This window comes from Hippocampus bargibanti, linkage group LG19 (genome assembly GCF_051943395.1).
Source record: "Hippocampus bargibanti isolate YZ-2025 linkage group LG19, ASM5194339v1, whole genome shotgun sequence".
In the NCBI taxonomy this organism is placed as follows: Eukaryota; Metazoa; Chordata; class Actinopteri; order Syngnathiformes; family Syngnathidae; genus Hippocampus; species Hippocampus bargibanti.
The window spans coordinates 8,278,094-8,293,239 of NC_142752.1; the positions used below are offsets into that span (position 1 = coordinate 8,278,094).

Below are 15,146 nucleotides of genomic sequence, written 5' to 3' on the forward strand. Positions count from 1 at the left end.
GCCTCATTTCATTGGCTTAACGACCTTATTTCAAATGAACTTAATGAAATGGGCTCAAGCACAAGCACAGGCAAAGTTACTGACACACACAGGCCCTTCACGGGCTACGTCTTCATTATGAGGTCTGGTTGGTCCCTCGCGTCGAAACAATCCAAATTAGTTATTGTCTCCTTTCGTTTCTTTTGGAGTTATATCAATGATGTTTGCCTATTAGGTTGCATGTAACGGGTCACAGTTGCTTTTTGAATAGCACAGTTGGGTCCCACATGAGATCAGTGCCGACGCTGTGTCACTCACACGTCAATACATAGACAACCAACCAGTAGCGGACCATCAAGGCCTGCAAAGCCTTCTCAGCTGGCCTAAAAATATCTGAATCACATATTTTGTCCATTAATTCCTATTAAATAATTCAAAATTCTCTTGCTTTCATTACTTTTCTCTTGTTGCACTACTTCGAGACATGTATTTTCGGATTTAAGCATTTAACCAATCACATTTCAGTCATGATTTGTTACCAGGGTCAGAAATCTACCTGGAACCTGAATCAGTTCTGCGGGCCTTGTCGCATCAAATGTATCGATCAAACTGTTATTCCAACCAATCAGATTTTGAGTTGGCAACCCAAAAGGTGTACCAACGCTTTCTTGAAGGTGCTGGTTAACATCAGAGTTTTCACAAACTACGATTGGCTAGTCACCAGTCAATCATAGTATCACCAGCCTCTAGTGACAAGAGCATACTGGCCAGAGCTAGCACACTGTATCGGTAGAGAGCTGCATAAGCAAATATATTGTGTTGATTTAATAGCAGTTTCGTCAACCCACAATGGCTGAAGGAGAAGACATTGATTTTGTTGCAGATTTTCTGTTAAAGAAATTTTCAAGACAGACTTTTCAAGAAAAAATAGACATGATTAAGAAAGGTTGGTCAGTTATTTCCTGGTTAATGGCACCCTTTAGTGGACTTGTCGTAAATCATAGCACACTTTTTCAGTCTGGATTGATTCAGGTGTAGCACTACTGAAGGCCTAGTGATGACTGCCCGCCACTGCAACCAACTAATGTTGATGAAAACAAACAATCCAATGGAATACATTGTGCCTGTTTCGACGGTTTTGGGGGGGAAAAAAATGACGATTTGGACCAGATTTGGACATGTGATGAAAAAAAAAAAAACTATATTCTGTGGCCCGGACTGCAATCTGACAGCTCAATAAGCTTTGGGGTAGAAAAAAGACGGTTGCTCTTTCGCCTCCCACCTCAAGTCCTTGAACATCCTGCGTTCCGTTGGGGACTTAACAGCCCAAGGCACATTGGTTGTTTCACATGACAAGGTCTCACAAAGCCATTGCCAGGAGACGAGATGCAGCGCACACTCTTGACGAGATGTCTGACAAGTCCTTCTGTCCATCTGACCTCCAGCGGCATCATTACCTCGTTCAGATACAATAAAGGAGCACGATGCGTGGCCATCTGGGCGGAAAGTCTCTTTAAGACTATGTAGAGGAGTTCAGAGACCTGTTTTGCAACACATGAGACCTTTTTGAAGGTAATTGTTGAAAAAAAAAACGTACAAAGACAGATGAAACTAAAATGAAGAATTTGCGAAAATCAATTACCGTATATTCCGGTGTATAAGGTGCACGCCCAATGAATGGTACATTTTATAACTTTTTCCATAGATAAGGCGCACCGGACTATAAGGCGCACCTTCAATGAATGAAAAATGTTTTCCAAATATAATATGTGACATTTTCGAACATTGTTGAGGGCGTAGCTGCCACAGTCGTTGAGAGAACTGTTGTGGCTCAATATTACTTCACATATAAGGCACACCTACGTATAAAGTGCAGGGTCACCTTTTGAAGAAAATCAAGGCTTTTGGGTGTGCCTTATACACCGGAAAATATGATGATAATAATAATAATACATTTAATTTCTAATCACCTTTCAAAACTCTCAAGGACACCTTAATGGAATACAAAGCAAAATGAAACAAAAACAAGCTATAATGAAAAAAAACGAAACCAGGATAAGTACAGCGACAGTTTTTGTCAATTCTCGAGAGAGAAGAATAGTGGCATTTCATTTATTTGCCTGTAATTTGCATAAATAAAAATCTCGGCTGTTAAGCAGCTGCGGCTTTGGGGTTTTCTTTCTCCCTTTTTTAGGAACGCAACCCGTTTCTCTAAGTGATTTATCGATTTATGAATATTAACACTTTTCCAGCAAGGTGTGACCGTCACATTTTCTTCATCTCCTCAATTATCACGTGAAAAACATGGCTGGTAAACAACGCTCCCAGTTTCCACATGTGCCAATTCAAGTGTTATTTTTTGGCTTTGTTTTTTTTTTAGTTAGTAAAAGTTATCATCAGAGCTAATCATATTAACTCAATCAGTGCACAAAGAGCGCCATTTCCAAATGTGTTTGGGGGGTCTTTTTTCATGCTTAAGTGCCGATAAATCGCTGGCCATGGCCTCTGGCAATGGCCTCTGGCAATGTTTTTTCTTTTCCACAGAGGGGCAGAATTACCCTTATTTCCATGTTAGTGCTTTGTTACAGCTTCAGCTGTTCTTAAAGCGCTAAATAAATGAATATGTACATATTCTATTGTATTCCAAAAACTGTATGGATAATGGATGGATGGATTGTATTTTGTACTGCCGCCCTCATTTCAAGCTCAGATAACTCCAGACCGAGATAATTTAGGAATTAACTATTTTTATGATGAAAGAAAAGAGTCTAATGTTTATAACGCTGTATTAAATGCTGATGTAGTCCTAAAACTGTGGTTCCTAGGATTCAAGTGACAATGACAAAAACCCTGGCACTGGATTGGACACATTTTCGCATATGTCTGGCGGTGAATGGGTTAATGCAGTGATGTCATCTCCCAAGTATATTTATTTATCGTTCGTTTCCACCGGGGAAACACAAAGTCTTCCCATTGAATACATTTAATTTGTAGCACGGCAGTTTAAAATCACCAGGGCGCATCTTGTTAAACTTTTACAATGTTTGCATGAATGTAATATCGCCGTTGTAAGTGGTGGTTTTAAGTCGCTACGCGCGTGGGCTCTTTAAGAGGATGGGCATCATTTTATATTTTGTAATGAGTGCGACCACGAGATGAAAAAAAAGCTGATAAATAATTAACGGAGAAACTTGGGACGGAGAGGAGGAGGAGAGGGGAGACGTCACTGCGAATTAACTACAGTCTGCTGTTCCGTGCGGTTAACTTTACATCGGTAACGGACAATGATGCCAGATGGCGGGCTGCTCGCACATGTACACAAACTGTACACAAACACACAAACACGAACGCACGCTCGCACACCTTGAAAAATAAAAGCCAACTTGTCCCACGTCGCACCAATTCACGCCGCGATTGTGAAGACGACCGAGCATCGCTTTTACATGTGTCGGAAGATCCCAGGAGGAATTTGCAACTCGCCAGCAGCTGATTCGACAGAATGGGGGATCCGATGGAAAGCCAGTCATCGGAAGAGCCTTCTAGTCAAATTACCAAGCTCTTTGACCCCCTATAGACCACTGAAGTTATTGTGAGTATGAAAAATATGCCAGCACCGTTATTGATTGGGAGAAATGTCGATGCCATTTGACTGTCATCGCTGGACAGCTCCGGGGCAATTGGGTGAAACTGTCGCGGCTTGTAATTGAAGCGGATTTACATGGGGCACGTGAGACAATTTCTTTTAGTCAATGCATGCTACAGCTTTGTGTTTGCTTTCAACATTTACCTTGTAGCAGACGTACACATTTCACCGTGACATCTCTGATTGATTGGTGAAAAAGACGCTTTGATCCTCTCCTCTTTCATCGAGAACTGCTTCATACAATAAAAAAGGGTGCAGAAAGATTGAATGACTGTGTCTTCGTGTTGTCATATTATTTTGTGAATTTGTTTTTTTTTTTGTTCTTTTGACTTCAAGATGACGCCGTGAGAGTGAACCACTGCTTTACTCCTGTATTTTTTTTTTTTGACTTCTTCCTTTCCTTTCCTTTTCCTTCCATCGCTTTGCTGCTGTGAAATGTAAAATTCTCCACTGCGAGAATAACAAAAGTTAATCTAATACAATTCAATCCAAATAAAACAATTATGAAAATACTACTTTGATTAATACGCCTCTTTATGCACTTCGGTGGCCTGGAGTTTAGCTCATTAGCCTTCCAGTTTTGAGCATCAATTCCGGTCTTTATAAGTTGAGTTCTCTCTGGATCAACTGAGGATTGATTATTTATCTTTTCATTTATTCCTGTTCTTTTTTTCTTTGGATGGATGGATGGAGCTTTTGTATTTGATGAAAATAGTGCTCATAATGAGGCTAGTGGTGGGCGTACAACCGGGTTGTAAATGTAAATGAGTCACTGGCGGCAGAACAACAACAACAACATGGTGTACGGCCATGTACACGTACACCGTACACCTTTCTTTCCTCGTTTGTTTGCAAGAAAGCTGAAGGTCATTTGCATCATCCAACTGGGGGCGATTGGGGGAAGGAGGGGGGCTCTTGGCAGACAGAGAGGATGAGGATGGAAGGGAAAGCCGGTTTGACATAAAGCGAGATGTTGACGGGAGCGGCGAGCTCAGAGAAGCGGGCGGAGGCCAACCATAACGACGGGAGAGCAGAGAAACATTTCCAGAGCAACGAAAAACGGGAAGCTAAGCACATCAAGAAACTTGACAGAAGCGGCGGGTCGGATTTCTCTTACCTTGGTTGATGCGGATGTGACCGAGCCCGCCACCGCGATGCCCCGCTTGGCCGCCACCTCGCTGCCCGACGTCGTCACGACGACGGCGGTTGGCGTCGGAAGCAGTGAGGGAATGATGGGGAGGGGAAGGAGCCCCGGACGGTTGTTGCCGTTGACGACGGCGGAGGCACAACTATGATTGGCTGCCCCATTGTGGAGGCCCGATAGGCGGATGTCGCGCCGCTCCCACGGTGTTCGGTAGTCCCGTTCGAAGCGGTGGTGGTGGCGTGACATCACTTCCTTGTCCTCGCAGAAGGGATATCAAGAGCAGGCCTAAGAGGACGAGCGGGAAACATGAATTGAATTATTCAGAATCATCTTTATTGGCCAAGTATGTAGAACACAAGGAATTTTTGTCCGGTAGAACACGCTGCACTAGTATCATCATAAAAAATTTACAAAGAGGCATCTTACAGTAATATTTGGGTTACTGTTTAGAGAGTTAATGGCAACGGGGGAAGAAGCTGTTTAAATATCTGCTGGATTTGGTGCCCATGGAAAAGGTGGTGGGCAGGGTGCAGAGGGTCCAGTAGGATTTTCCACACCCTTGTTTTGGTTCCTGCATTGTGCAAGTCCTCGAGAGTGGGTAGGGCGGTGCCTATGATTTTTTTCCCCGCCGTCCTAACTGTCCATTGAAGACGGATTTTGTCCATATTTCTGGCCGACCGAACCAAACCGTGATGGAAGAACACAGGATTGATTCGATGACAGCCGTGTAGAAATGTCGTGGCACTTCTTGTAGCAGGCCATGCTTCTTTAGCAGCCTCAGGAAGTACATCCTCTGTTCTCCACTTTTTTTTGACATTTTGGCAATATTTGAATATATCCTTCTTTGAGAAATATTGTTATTGCGATAAAAATAATCACAAAGCCCCTTCACCATTTCTGAAAAATGCCATTAGCAGAGGGTAGAACTGCTCGAAGAGTGTTGAAATGTCACTCTCCACTGCTTTCGCCTTCCCTTCACTCTCCGGCCTCCTGCTCCCCTCCTCTCTCTCTTCCCCCTTTAATAACCTTGAGTTTTCTGAGCGGCTACAGTTGTATTACCACTAAAAAGATGTGAGGCGTAGAGAGGAACATGGTGCTCGTCCGGCGGAACAATGACGGCCGTTTGCGCCAGCTAATATTCTCCCTTATCTCCACAGCCCCACACCTCAGCCGGGATAGAAGAGGGCAACCGGGTAATTCTTCCACAAAATAGGGAGAGGAAACACACCCACACACGTATGTACACGTGCAAAAAATAAATTAAATAGCTGTGTAACTCCAGCGACGAAGAAGAGGAGGAAGAGGAAACAGACACTCCGCACACCTGTGCACACTGCCAGAATGGATCCAATTTGGAATTCATCACTAGCGGCCAGCGGCTAGGCATTCGGCCATTTTGCGTCATATCCAATGAAATGTAACGGGAGGAAAATGGTGACAATCATGCGAAACGGACGGGGAGGGGGGCTGACAACGCAACAACTGCAGACGTATTTGGTTAAGCTCACTTTGCCAGTCTGTGGGGTGGTGTGGTGGGAACTCACTCCATACTCATGTCACTTTGTGGTACCAATCCAAACTAATGTATGATTGTATTGAAACCACGCAAGAATACAACGTGAATTAAAGCGACAGACAGATGCCACTGGCGAGCCAATGTGTCGGCAGCAAAAAAAAAAAAAAAAAAAAAAAAAGTCTCAATGTGCTATCTTGAGAAAGGATGGTAGCATATATGCGTGCGAAATGTGCAATATTTGCATTTTGCCACCACATCCCCAATCCGCCTGCTACCTATACCCCCCAAGAGGATCGACTCTATTTCCAATCTGTGGTCACATTTACTTCTATTGACCCGGTGGTGGCCCTGCTCTGCGTGTGTACGTGCACACACACTACATCAATGATCCATTGATCCATCAACCATGCGTGCGTGCAATAAATGAGACTGTTCGAAAGTGGATCTGCTCTAAGTTCCACTAGAACAAGATATTGCTGTAAATGAGAAGCCCCTGCGAGACGCCGGCGTGTGCACACACACGCACAGAAAGCAATGAATATGCTGACAGATTGTCCAGGACAACACAATGTTCATCCTGACATTTAAATAGAGCAACGGCGAAGGAGTAGAAAACGTCAAAAGCATCACAGGCGCCCACACAAGCAAGAAAAGGGCAAACGTGCCCTGCACCAGGAACCGGTTTGCTGATTGCTTTTGTTGACAGAGAAATGGAGGATTTTCTCCAAAAGTGAACTTGTGTACATTTTCTCACCCGGTCTTCACATTTGTGACTGAAAGGTGACACATCTCGTCTTATCAGAATCAGAATCAGATCATCTTTATTGGCCAGGTATGTTGTAAGTATTTGGTGCGCATGGATCGGTAGCGCCTGCCTGAGGGGAGTAGCTTGAAAAGGTAGTGGGCAGGGTGCAAAGCGTCCAGTAGGATTTTCCGCGGTCTTGTCTTGATTCTTGCAGTGTGAAAGTCCTCAAAGGTGAAAAGTTATTTGGATAAATAACATTGTCCGCCATGTTTTATAACGTTTGTTTGCTGGTATAATCCCCATTACATTAAAACGGATGGTCAATGATAAGCAGAAGCTCAGCGTGGTCTCGGGAGTCCATCTTTTGGGGGATAAGCAAGCGGAGAAGAACGTAACGTACTTGCCACGCCGTTCTCAGGACTGATTCTTCCTTTGCATTAGTCACCGCAATTAATCGTGGCGCTTTGAGGAGAATTAGTACTTTTACTAGGATTGCTACAGCTCATTAGTGCTCCGGAAAGAAACAGGCAGTCGGTAGTGGTCCCTGGAATAAATATAGGACATCTATGAGGAAGAAGAGAGAGAGAGAGAAGAGAGAGAGAGGGAAAAAAGCCTGCAGGCCAAGCTGCTGTTTTGCAGCCCAGATATCTTCTGCTTGGGTGATTAATAGTGACACGGAGGATGGCTCGGCTTAAATAGCTCCAGTTTAACGGGACAACTGGGAGACGTTTGACTCACAAATGCGTGTGAACTGCCAGATAATCGGCAGAGAGGGTTGCTAATGCTACACCAAAGCACATACAACACCAAAGATCACTAGTACCCGACGTTGTCTGATATGCGAGGTGAGCAACAATCGCTTCTGCAAACTAAAGAGAACAGCGTTGAAGGTCGTTGACCTTGCACCACTTGTGGATATCCTTAGAGCAACTCAACCAACGGATCAGAACGGAGATTTAGGTGAAATTATTTCACATTCAGGATTCACGCTCAATATTTGCTGCCATTACCCTTCGTGCAGATTATTTTTTACGCCATTTGATCCATGGATGTTGGAAAAACAGGTATTTGTTAAAAAATAATCACGTCATTAGCCCATTGTAAAAAAAAAATGGCCACATTGCACAATAAGTGGCTGTGTTACCCAGAGCACAGGAGCTCATTTCCAACAATTGTCTGACTTCTTAACGAGAGAATGATTGATCCCTTCGTTACGAACTGTCCAGCGGATTATCCGACAATTAAAAATGGCTCATTAACGCCAGCCTTTACCATTTGTTACAAAAGACTGAGCTGTCTGCAAAAAAAAAAGGATGCGATCTTCCCTGAAAATGACACGATGACCCTAAAAACCTAACTGCAAAGTGTTTCAACTGAGGCCCAAGACAGAGAAGCATTGAACAGTCTCACGCATGGTACAGACTGTTAAATCGAAATGTCGAGTGGTCCGATTGTTTGAGTGAACAAAGCTGAGTCGCAGTTGATGGGATTAATTAACAAGGATTAACTTTCCCTACCTTCTTTCTTTCACACCCTTGTTTAACTTCCTCCTGCCGTGACAATAATCCTTCAATGCTCCGGTCCACGCTGTCTGTGGATTATGCTACACGTCCGTCTGCGCCGTTGGTTCGATCTGTCCAAAAAATAAACAGGAGCGCCTTTGCGGAGGTATTTTTCTATTTATGTTGCCTCTAAAATAACAGGGTAACTTCAGAGAGTGCTTGGTATGGCATCAATATTGATAATTATGAAGCTAACGTGCAGAGGCGACGGCAACCATGGCCTCACCAGGGAACTGGAACGAGAAGGAGATGGAAACCCTTGCCTCTACAGGGAATAGAAACATCAAGGCGATGGCAACCATTGCCTCACCAAGGCACAAGACTAGAAGGCGACAGCAACCCTTGCTTCGCCAAGGAACTGGAACAAGAAGGTGACAACAGACGTTTCCTCACCAAAGGACAGGAACAAGAAAGCGACGGCAACTCTTGCCTCGCCGGGGAACTGAAAGGCGACGGCCTATTGGGAAGGACTTGCCAGTGTTTGGTCGGTTCATTCTGTCATGCTTTGCAATGTGGTGGTGGTGGACCCCCAAAAAAAGCACACAGGACGGGTGGGTGTATTTGACAAATTGTATGACATAAAGTTGGCAGGAACCAAATCTCTAACAACAAAGTCATCAGAACAAAAAGGTCCAAAGTAGCAAAAAAAAACATGACAACTCCAATCAAACCTGGAGGGGGAAACAAACAATGACCCCACACCGAATGATCATGTGGGGTCCTTTTAACTGCCACTGATTAAAAAGACCAACACCTTTGCAGCTGCAGGCGGAACCCTACACTGCCACCCGCTGGTTGCAATCGGAAACGTTACAAAGGGCTTTTGAAAAAACAATAACTCACTCGTGCTACCTCTACAATTTATAGCCGAACTCCAAATCAAACTTGGACCTTTACATTAAAAAATGACCAACTGTAATCTAAGCCTGAACAATGAAACTTAAAGGACAACCAATGTCACTTTTTTGTTTCCTGACATCAGAAAAACGTTTTATAGCATCTAAAATACCCAAAACACGCAGTATGATATTATTATTCAAATGCAAAGCACCAATAAAAATGACTGAGTGACTTGGGAATTAATCAGCCCGTTTCCACAGGCTGATAAATTCCTTACATGGAACTTGGATGCCCTCTTCTGGCTCGTTCTGGTGCAACATGAGGTTTTCAGACCAAACAAGCATTCACGTGATGGAAGGACTGCTACAATGTGTCTTTTTTTCGGTCAAGGGCGTTCCTTCAGTGACGTCACGTACGGACTCGTCACCAACTCAAAAACAAGACCTCTGGAATATTCAGCACGAGTCTTAAAACATAAAATATAGCTATATGCGGTGGAATCTTTGTAAAATAGGCTCAGTAGAAGTCATTTGAAGCCATTTTACAAATTATGGACATAACTTGTCCGGAGACGTCGGTTGTCCTTTAAATTGCAAAACGAATGCCTGCGCGCAAGTCCTGAATCATGATCATCATCGTCCAAAACATTCATCCTTGTTCATCTTATTCCCTCCATGAACAAAGAGAATGAGGCCCGCCAAGAAGAAGAGAGAGGACGACGAACATTGCTGGATGACATCAGAGTCGCGGCTTGAGATAAAGTAGAAGAAGATGAGGGAGTAGACGGCAAATGAGAAACGAGCTCGGTGAGATTGCGGAATGGTAGAGAAAGAAAGGGAAAAAAAAACACACGCTCTTTCATCAACACAAGCCCGCGCTAAATCACTTTCCTGGCAAGAACAGAGCGGCTGCTATCTCGCCTTTTTAATATGTTGCCAGAGTGACAGTGCGTGATACAAGACAGGGACCAGGAGGGGGAGGAGGTAGAGATCTGGAGGTGTGAGCGGATAAGGATTTTTTTATACGGTATTTTTTTATACGATATTTTTCAAGTTCAGGATTTAAAAGAAAGGTTGTCGGGTAATCAAGTAAACATCTGGAACCATCACGAGAGACCACCGTGTCCTTGCATGCGCACACAAACAACAAACCCTCCTACGTGGGCTCTTAATGCATTGCAACGAGCTCTTCTTCAGCCTCAGAGTGCCCGATGAAACAAGACGAGAAAAAAACAAGATATGGCAGCACAAACTGGGTGCTGTGCTCCTGTGAGGGTCACATTGATTTAGAGGATATTGAAGTGTTTTCAGAGGGAGGCTGAGAGAGCAGAAGGGGGGCAGCGCCGTCATCGAAGCGAGCAGATTACGCCCCGACCGGCAGCTTGACCTTCACTTAACTACGCGGGCCATCATGCCATCTCCTCGCGTTTTATTGACTTGATTCCATCTCGGCGTCTTCAAACAGGACAGAAAATGTTGTTACCGAGAGCATCTCTTCCACCCCCCCAAAACCCCCACCCTCCTTAAAGTGGCGCTAAATAAGTAATGGGCCGTCTCATCGGCTTTGGCTAGCCACTAACCGGATAGGTTACAGTAAAGGGAGATTAATGGATGCAGGGATGGAGATAAACGGACGAGTGGCCTGTGACGACGGCTAAGTGACTTATAGTAGACGCCGCACGCCACTCGGCCGATCACGGCGCATCCATTTGTGCATCCCCGGAGGAGAGGCGCACGTGAAAAATGACACCTCTGGAAATCAAAGCTTGTTGTCATGGAGAAACTGACCTCCGGACATGCCGAAAAGGCCTTTTACACAACGGGTTACTGGCCCCTTGGGTCACTTCAGGGTCTGGGACAAGACCCGAATATATTATTATTTTTTAAAGGTTCGTTATTTCTTGTTGAATGAGAAATATTGTTTTATTGATGAGTCACATTTTGCTGTCTTTCTTGTTGTCACATTGTTTGGATTACATTGCTAAACGGTTTGGGCTGACTCCACTATAACAGGAAAACAGCTTTACCCCCCGCCCCCTCCTGCACCAAACTTTATAAGCAGGCACAATGCAGTCAAGCGAACCCACTTGGCAGAAGGCTTAATGACGTGGCTGTGGTTCTTAAATACTTGCAATTATTGCTACAACACCACTTTGGAGTTGATCTCGGAATGTTTACGACGGAAGAAACTTGCAACCGTGGTCCCTGGTGACAATATCGCGGAGAGAACCAGTAGGTCCTGGTTTTCCATGCGTTGCAATTGATCGGATTCAAAATTTCATTCCACAAATGCCTTCATAGTCTGGCAATTTTATTGTGGGATGGAGCAAAGCAGCTCCCGATTTATATGCACAAATATTCCAGCACTGTTTTTGATTGGAAGAAATGTTAGTGCCATTTGACTGTCATCGCTGCACAGCCCTGGGGTGATTGTGCTTTTTTGTGCCTGGAATGAGCAGCAATTTCACAGCCCAGGTGTGTTCAGCAGAAAGGTCGGTGTTGTTGGACAGTCTGCGGCATGGCTTGAGGAGTCCGCGATGAGAAGGAGCGTCAGCGCAGAGCGCTGATGCGTATGTAGAACGGTCGCGGCTTGGAATTGAAGCGGATTTATATGGGACAGGAGATGCGAGACAATCTATTTTCATCAATGGATGCTACAGCTTTGTGTTTACTTTCAACATTTAGCTTGTAGCAGACGTGCACATTCCACTATGACGTGCCTTATCCACTAGTGAAAAGGACGCTTTGATCCTGTCCTCTTTCATCTAGAACTGCTTCATACAACAAACACTACAAAAGGGTGCAGGAAGTGATTAAGATTGAATGACTGTGCCTTTGTGTTGTCATATTATTTTGTTTTTTTCACTTCAAGATGGCGCCGCGAGAATGGCTGCCGTTACAGCAGCTCTTGTTTTTGTGACTATGAAATGGAAATGTCGCCACTGTGAGACAAATAAAGGCTCATCTAATCTATTGTGTAAGACAAAGCTTTCTGATAACGCTCGATAATACACACTGTGCCAGATGCAGGCTTAAAAAGTCCCAACGAATTGTGCCCATGCTTTCGTCTGAGTCGATTTCTTCCGCATTTGTTCATGCCAGTCTCACGATCCCTTACTCTGTTAAGGTGTGACGGTTGCATGTAATTAATGCAAAAGCAGCAATCCGCAATGGACGCGTTTGTTCATATTGTGCTTCTCTGCCGCTGTTTTCACATCCAGACCAAGCCTTCGCTGATCAATTTGCTCAATTTAAGCTTAATTCGGTGCCCACGCATGGCGTAGTCAATCCATCTGCCTCGGTCCGGCCCTAATTGTTTTGACAGTGACGCCATTCTGTCGCCCTGAAAATGACATCAAGGTTATCGTGCGACGCACAAAGTGTCCGATGCTGCTTTCTCTGTACGCCTGGTATTTAACAACCGCTCATTTATGACAAGCCCTGCAACGCAAGCGCAATCAACAACGCCCCTTGGGTCATGCGTAAAGATGCGCTAAAAATCTGACTTGGTCCGCTACGGCTGTAAAGAAAATGCTCCCGCGGTTGCTATACGGGAGCCTTGTAACCACGCAAGATAATGAACGTCTCGCTGGGAAATCTGTTCATAAATAAAACAAGCCGCTGTGGCATTTACTGTGCTTTTTTCCCGGGAAATGGTAACGTCAATGCTAATGGCGCGCACATAGTGAATAGGTATCGGTAGGTGTCACGTTGACCTGCAGCCGCTGAAGACATGACGGCGCATGAGGTGAAACAAATTTCAGGGAAATGTGGTAACAAAATGTCACAATTGGTATTCCAGACGTGGAGATAAACTGCACAGTTTCATCTGGCTGTCATGTCAGTCTAAATTTAAGTTGAGTTTTGTCATGATGACCCCCTTGATAGTCCGACGGAACCAGTCCTCCACCATTTTAAAATAAAATCATCGGAGTTAAGAGCTCGTCAAGCACGCGGTAATGAGGCTACTTGGAGACAGAATCTGACTTCAAGGTTAATGGAACACCTGCCAGTGCAAAGGGAAGAAAAAGACAAGCCAGGAAGCATTTGCGTGTCTAATATATATTTTTTTTTACCGTCCCAGACACGTAGCCTCGAGACGTCACTTACCAAAGTGAATGTTAAGTCAGTGAGAGGCGATGAAAGCCTCTTCCACAACGAGAGTCACAACCCGAAGGTGAAGTGCAATCAAAGGGTCTGACGAAAAAGAAAAAAAAATCGATAAACTGTTCAGGAGGAATGATCCGGATCGCTTTTTTTTCAGTGAATCAACGCTTTTACTGATAGACAAATATTGAGATGAGGATTAAACAAGCCGGCGGCTGCCTCCTGCTTCCTCTCACCGGGTTGACAGAAAAGGAGCCCGTTGAAAATTATGCAAATGGTTGTGAGGCTAACCAACGAGAAGGATGGCAAATTAGCAGGCTGTTTAGTCTCACAAATGCTGCTAATGCAGATGAAGGGCTGCCGCCGCCTGATTTCATTATGTGAATGGAAAGCGGGCGGTGGCAAAGAAGAAACAGCAGCGCTAGATTGACACTTTGTTGACTGAAGAAATTTGACAAAATGCTGCAATGCGAGCAAAAGACAACCACACTCAGCCAACCAAAACACTTGGAGAAAACTGCAAGCCACGGTGCAAATTCTGATTAACAATAACAACAAAAGACAATTAAAAAAAGCATTGCCACAAAATTACCATGACAACCCAAGAAGTAGAAGAAGATAAATTGGGTCGTGGGAGGATGGCTGTGTGGCGCTCCAATCAAGTCGGAAAATCAAATTAGCGAAATGAACGCGACGCCACGAGAAGGTTAACGGCAACCGAAAGGAAGGAACGGGAGAGTATTTCAATAATCAATAGAGCGTGACGTCGAGAGAGATAGAGAGAAAGAGAGAGAGACAGGATATCACTGTTCATTAGTCATAGCTGAGAATGAGCTCCGGTCGGCGCAAGAAGACAGTCAGAGGCTAGTAATCAGATGAGCAACGCTACTCATTAAATTCCAACAGAGGCACGCCGACTATTGTCCAACCTTGTAGGAGCTTATCGCTGTATCTCGGCATCCTCATCCTCCTCATACTGCAACTACGAGACTCGCGAAGACTCCGAAGGGCCTCTTTGTGAAAAACAACCTTGGTTCAATGTTGCAAACAGTTGCAAAGAGCTTCATGGACTGTTTGACACTTTGAGCAATTAGTTGTCAAATGCACATAGAGTGAGACCTCAACTTACGAACTTAATTGGTTCCCAGACAGAGTGTGTAAGGCGAAAAGTCAAAAATACATTCCCATAGGAAACCATTAAAATGGGAATAAACTGTTCCCGGGTTTCCATAAAAGATACTTTTCAACTAAATAATCCTAAAAAACTACACACAACATACCTTATTCTACGTATAATAAATGTGCTATTGTATTGTAATGAAAGAAATACACTGCATTGTATCATAAAGTCACTTTATTTACATTTGTGATGGTCATTTATGGCTTGATGGAATGGCGTTGGAGGTCGAAGGTCAAAGGGAATTGCTGTTTAGAAAGAGAGGCGCATTACATGAGGACTGTAATTAAAGAAATAAACTGTGCTGTAAAATAAAGTTTTATTTACCTTTTTGATGGTCGTTGATGGCTTTTGGAAGGAGAGTCACCTTCCATATGGACTGTTGGTAACTTAACCTCTGGTGCTGTTCGGTCGTGTGCTTCCGCCGAAGATCA

The 15,146-nt window shown here is 44.2% G+C and overlaps 1 protein-coding gene across 1 annotated transcript in view; it reads right to left on the reverse strand.

Moving 5' to 3' along the window:
* Positions 1–15,146, reverse strand: part of klhl29 (kelch-like family member 29) — a 128,606-nt gene that overhangs the window by 79,422 nt on the left and 34,038 nt on the right. The window contains exon 3 of the mRNA XM_089021986.1: positions 4,740–5,051. Coding sequence (XP_088878112.1) covers positions 4,740–5,012 — 273 coding nt within the window. The 5' untranslated portion in view covers positions 5,013–5,051. The remainder of the gene's footprint in view (positions 1–4,739; positions 5,052–15,146) is intronic.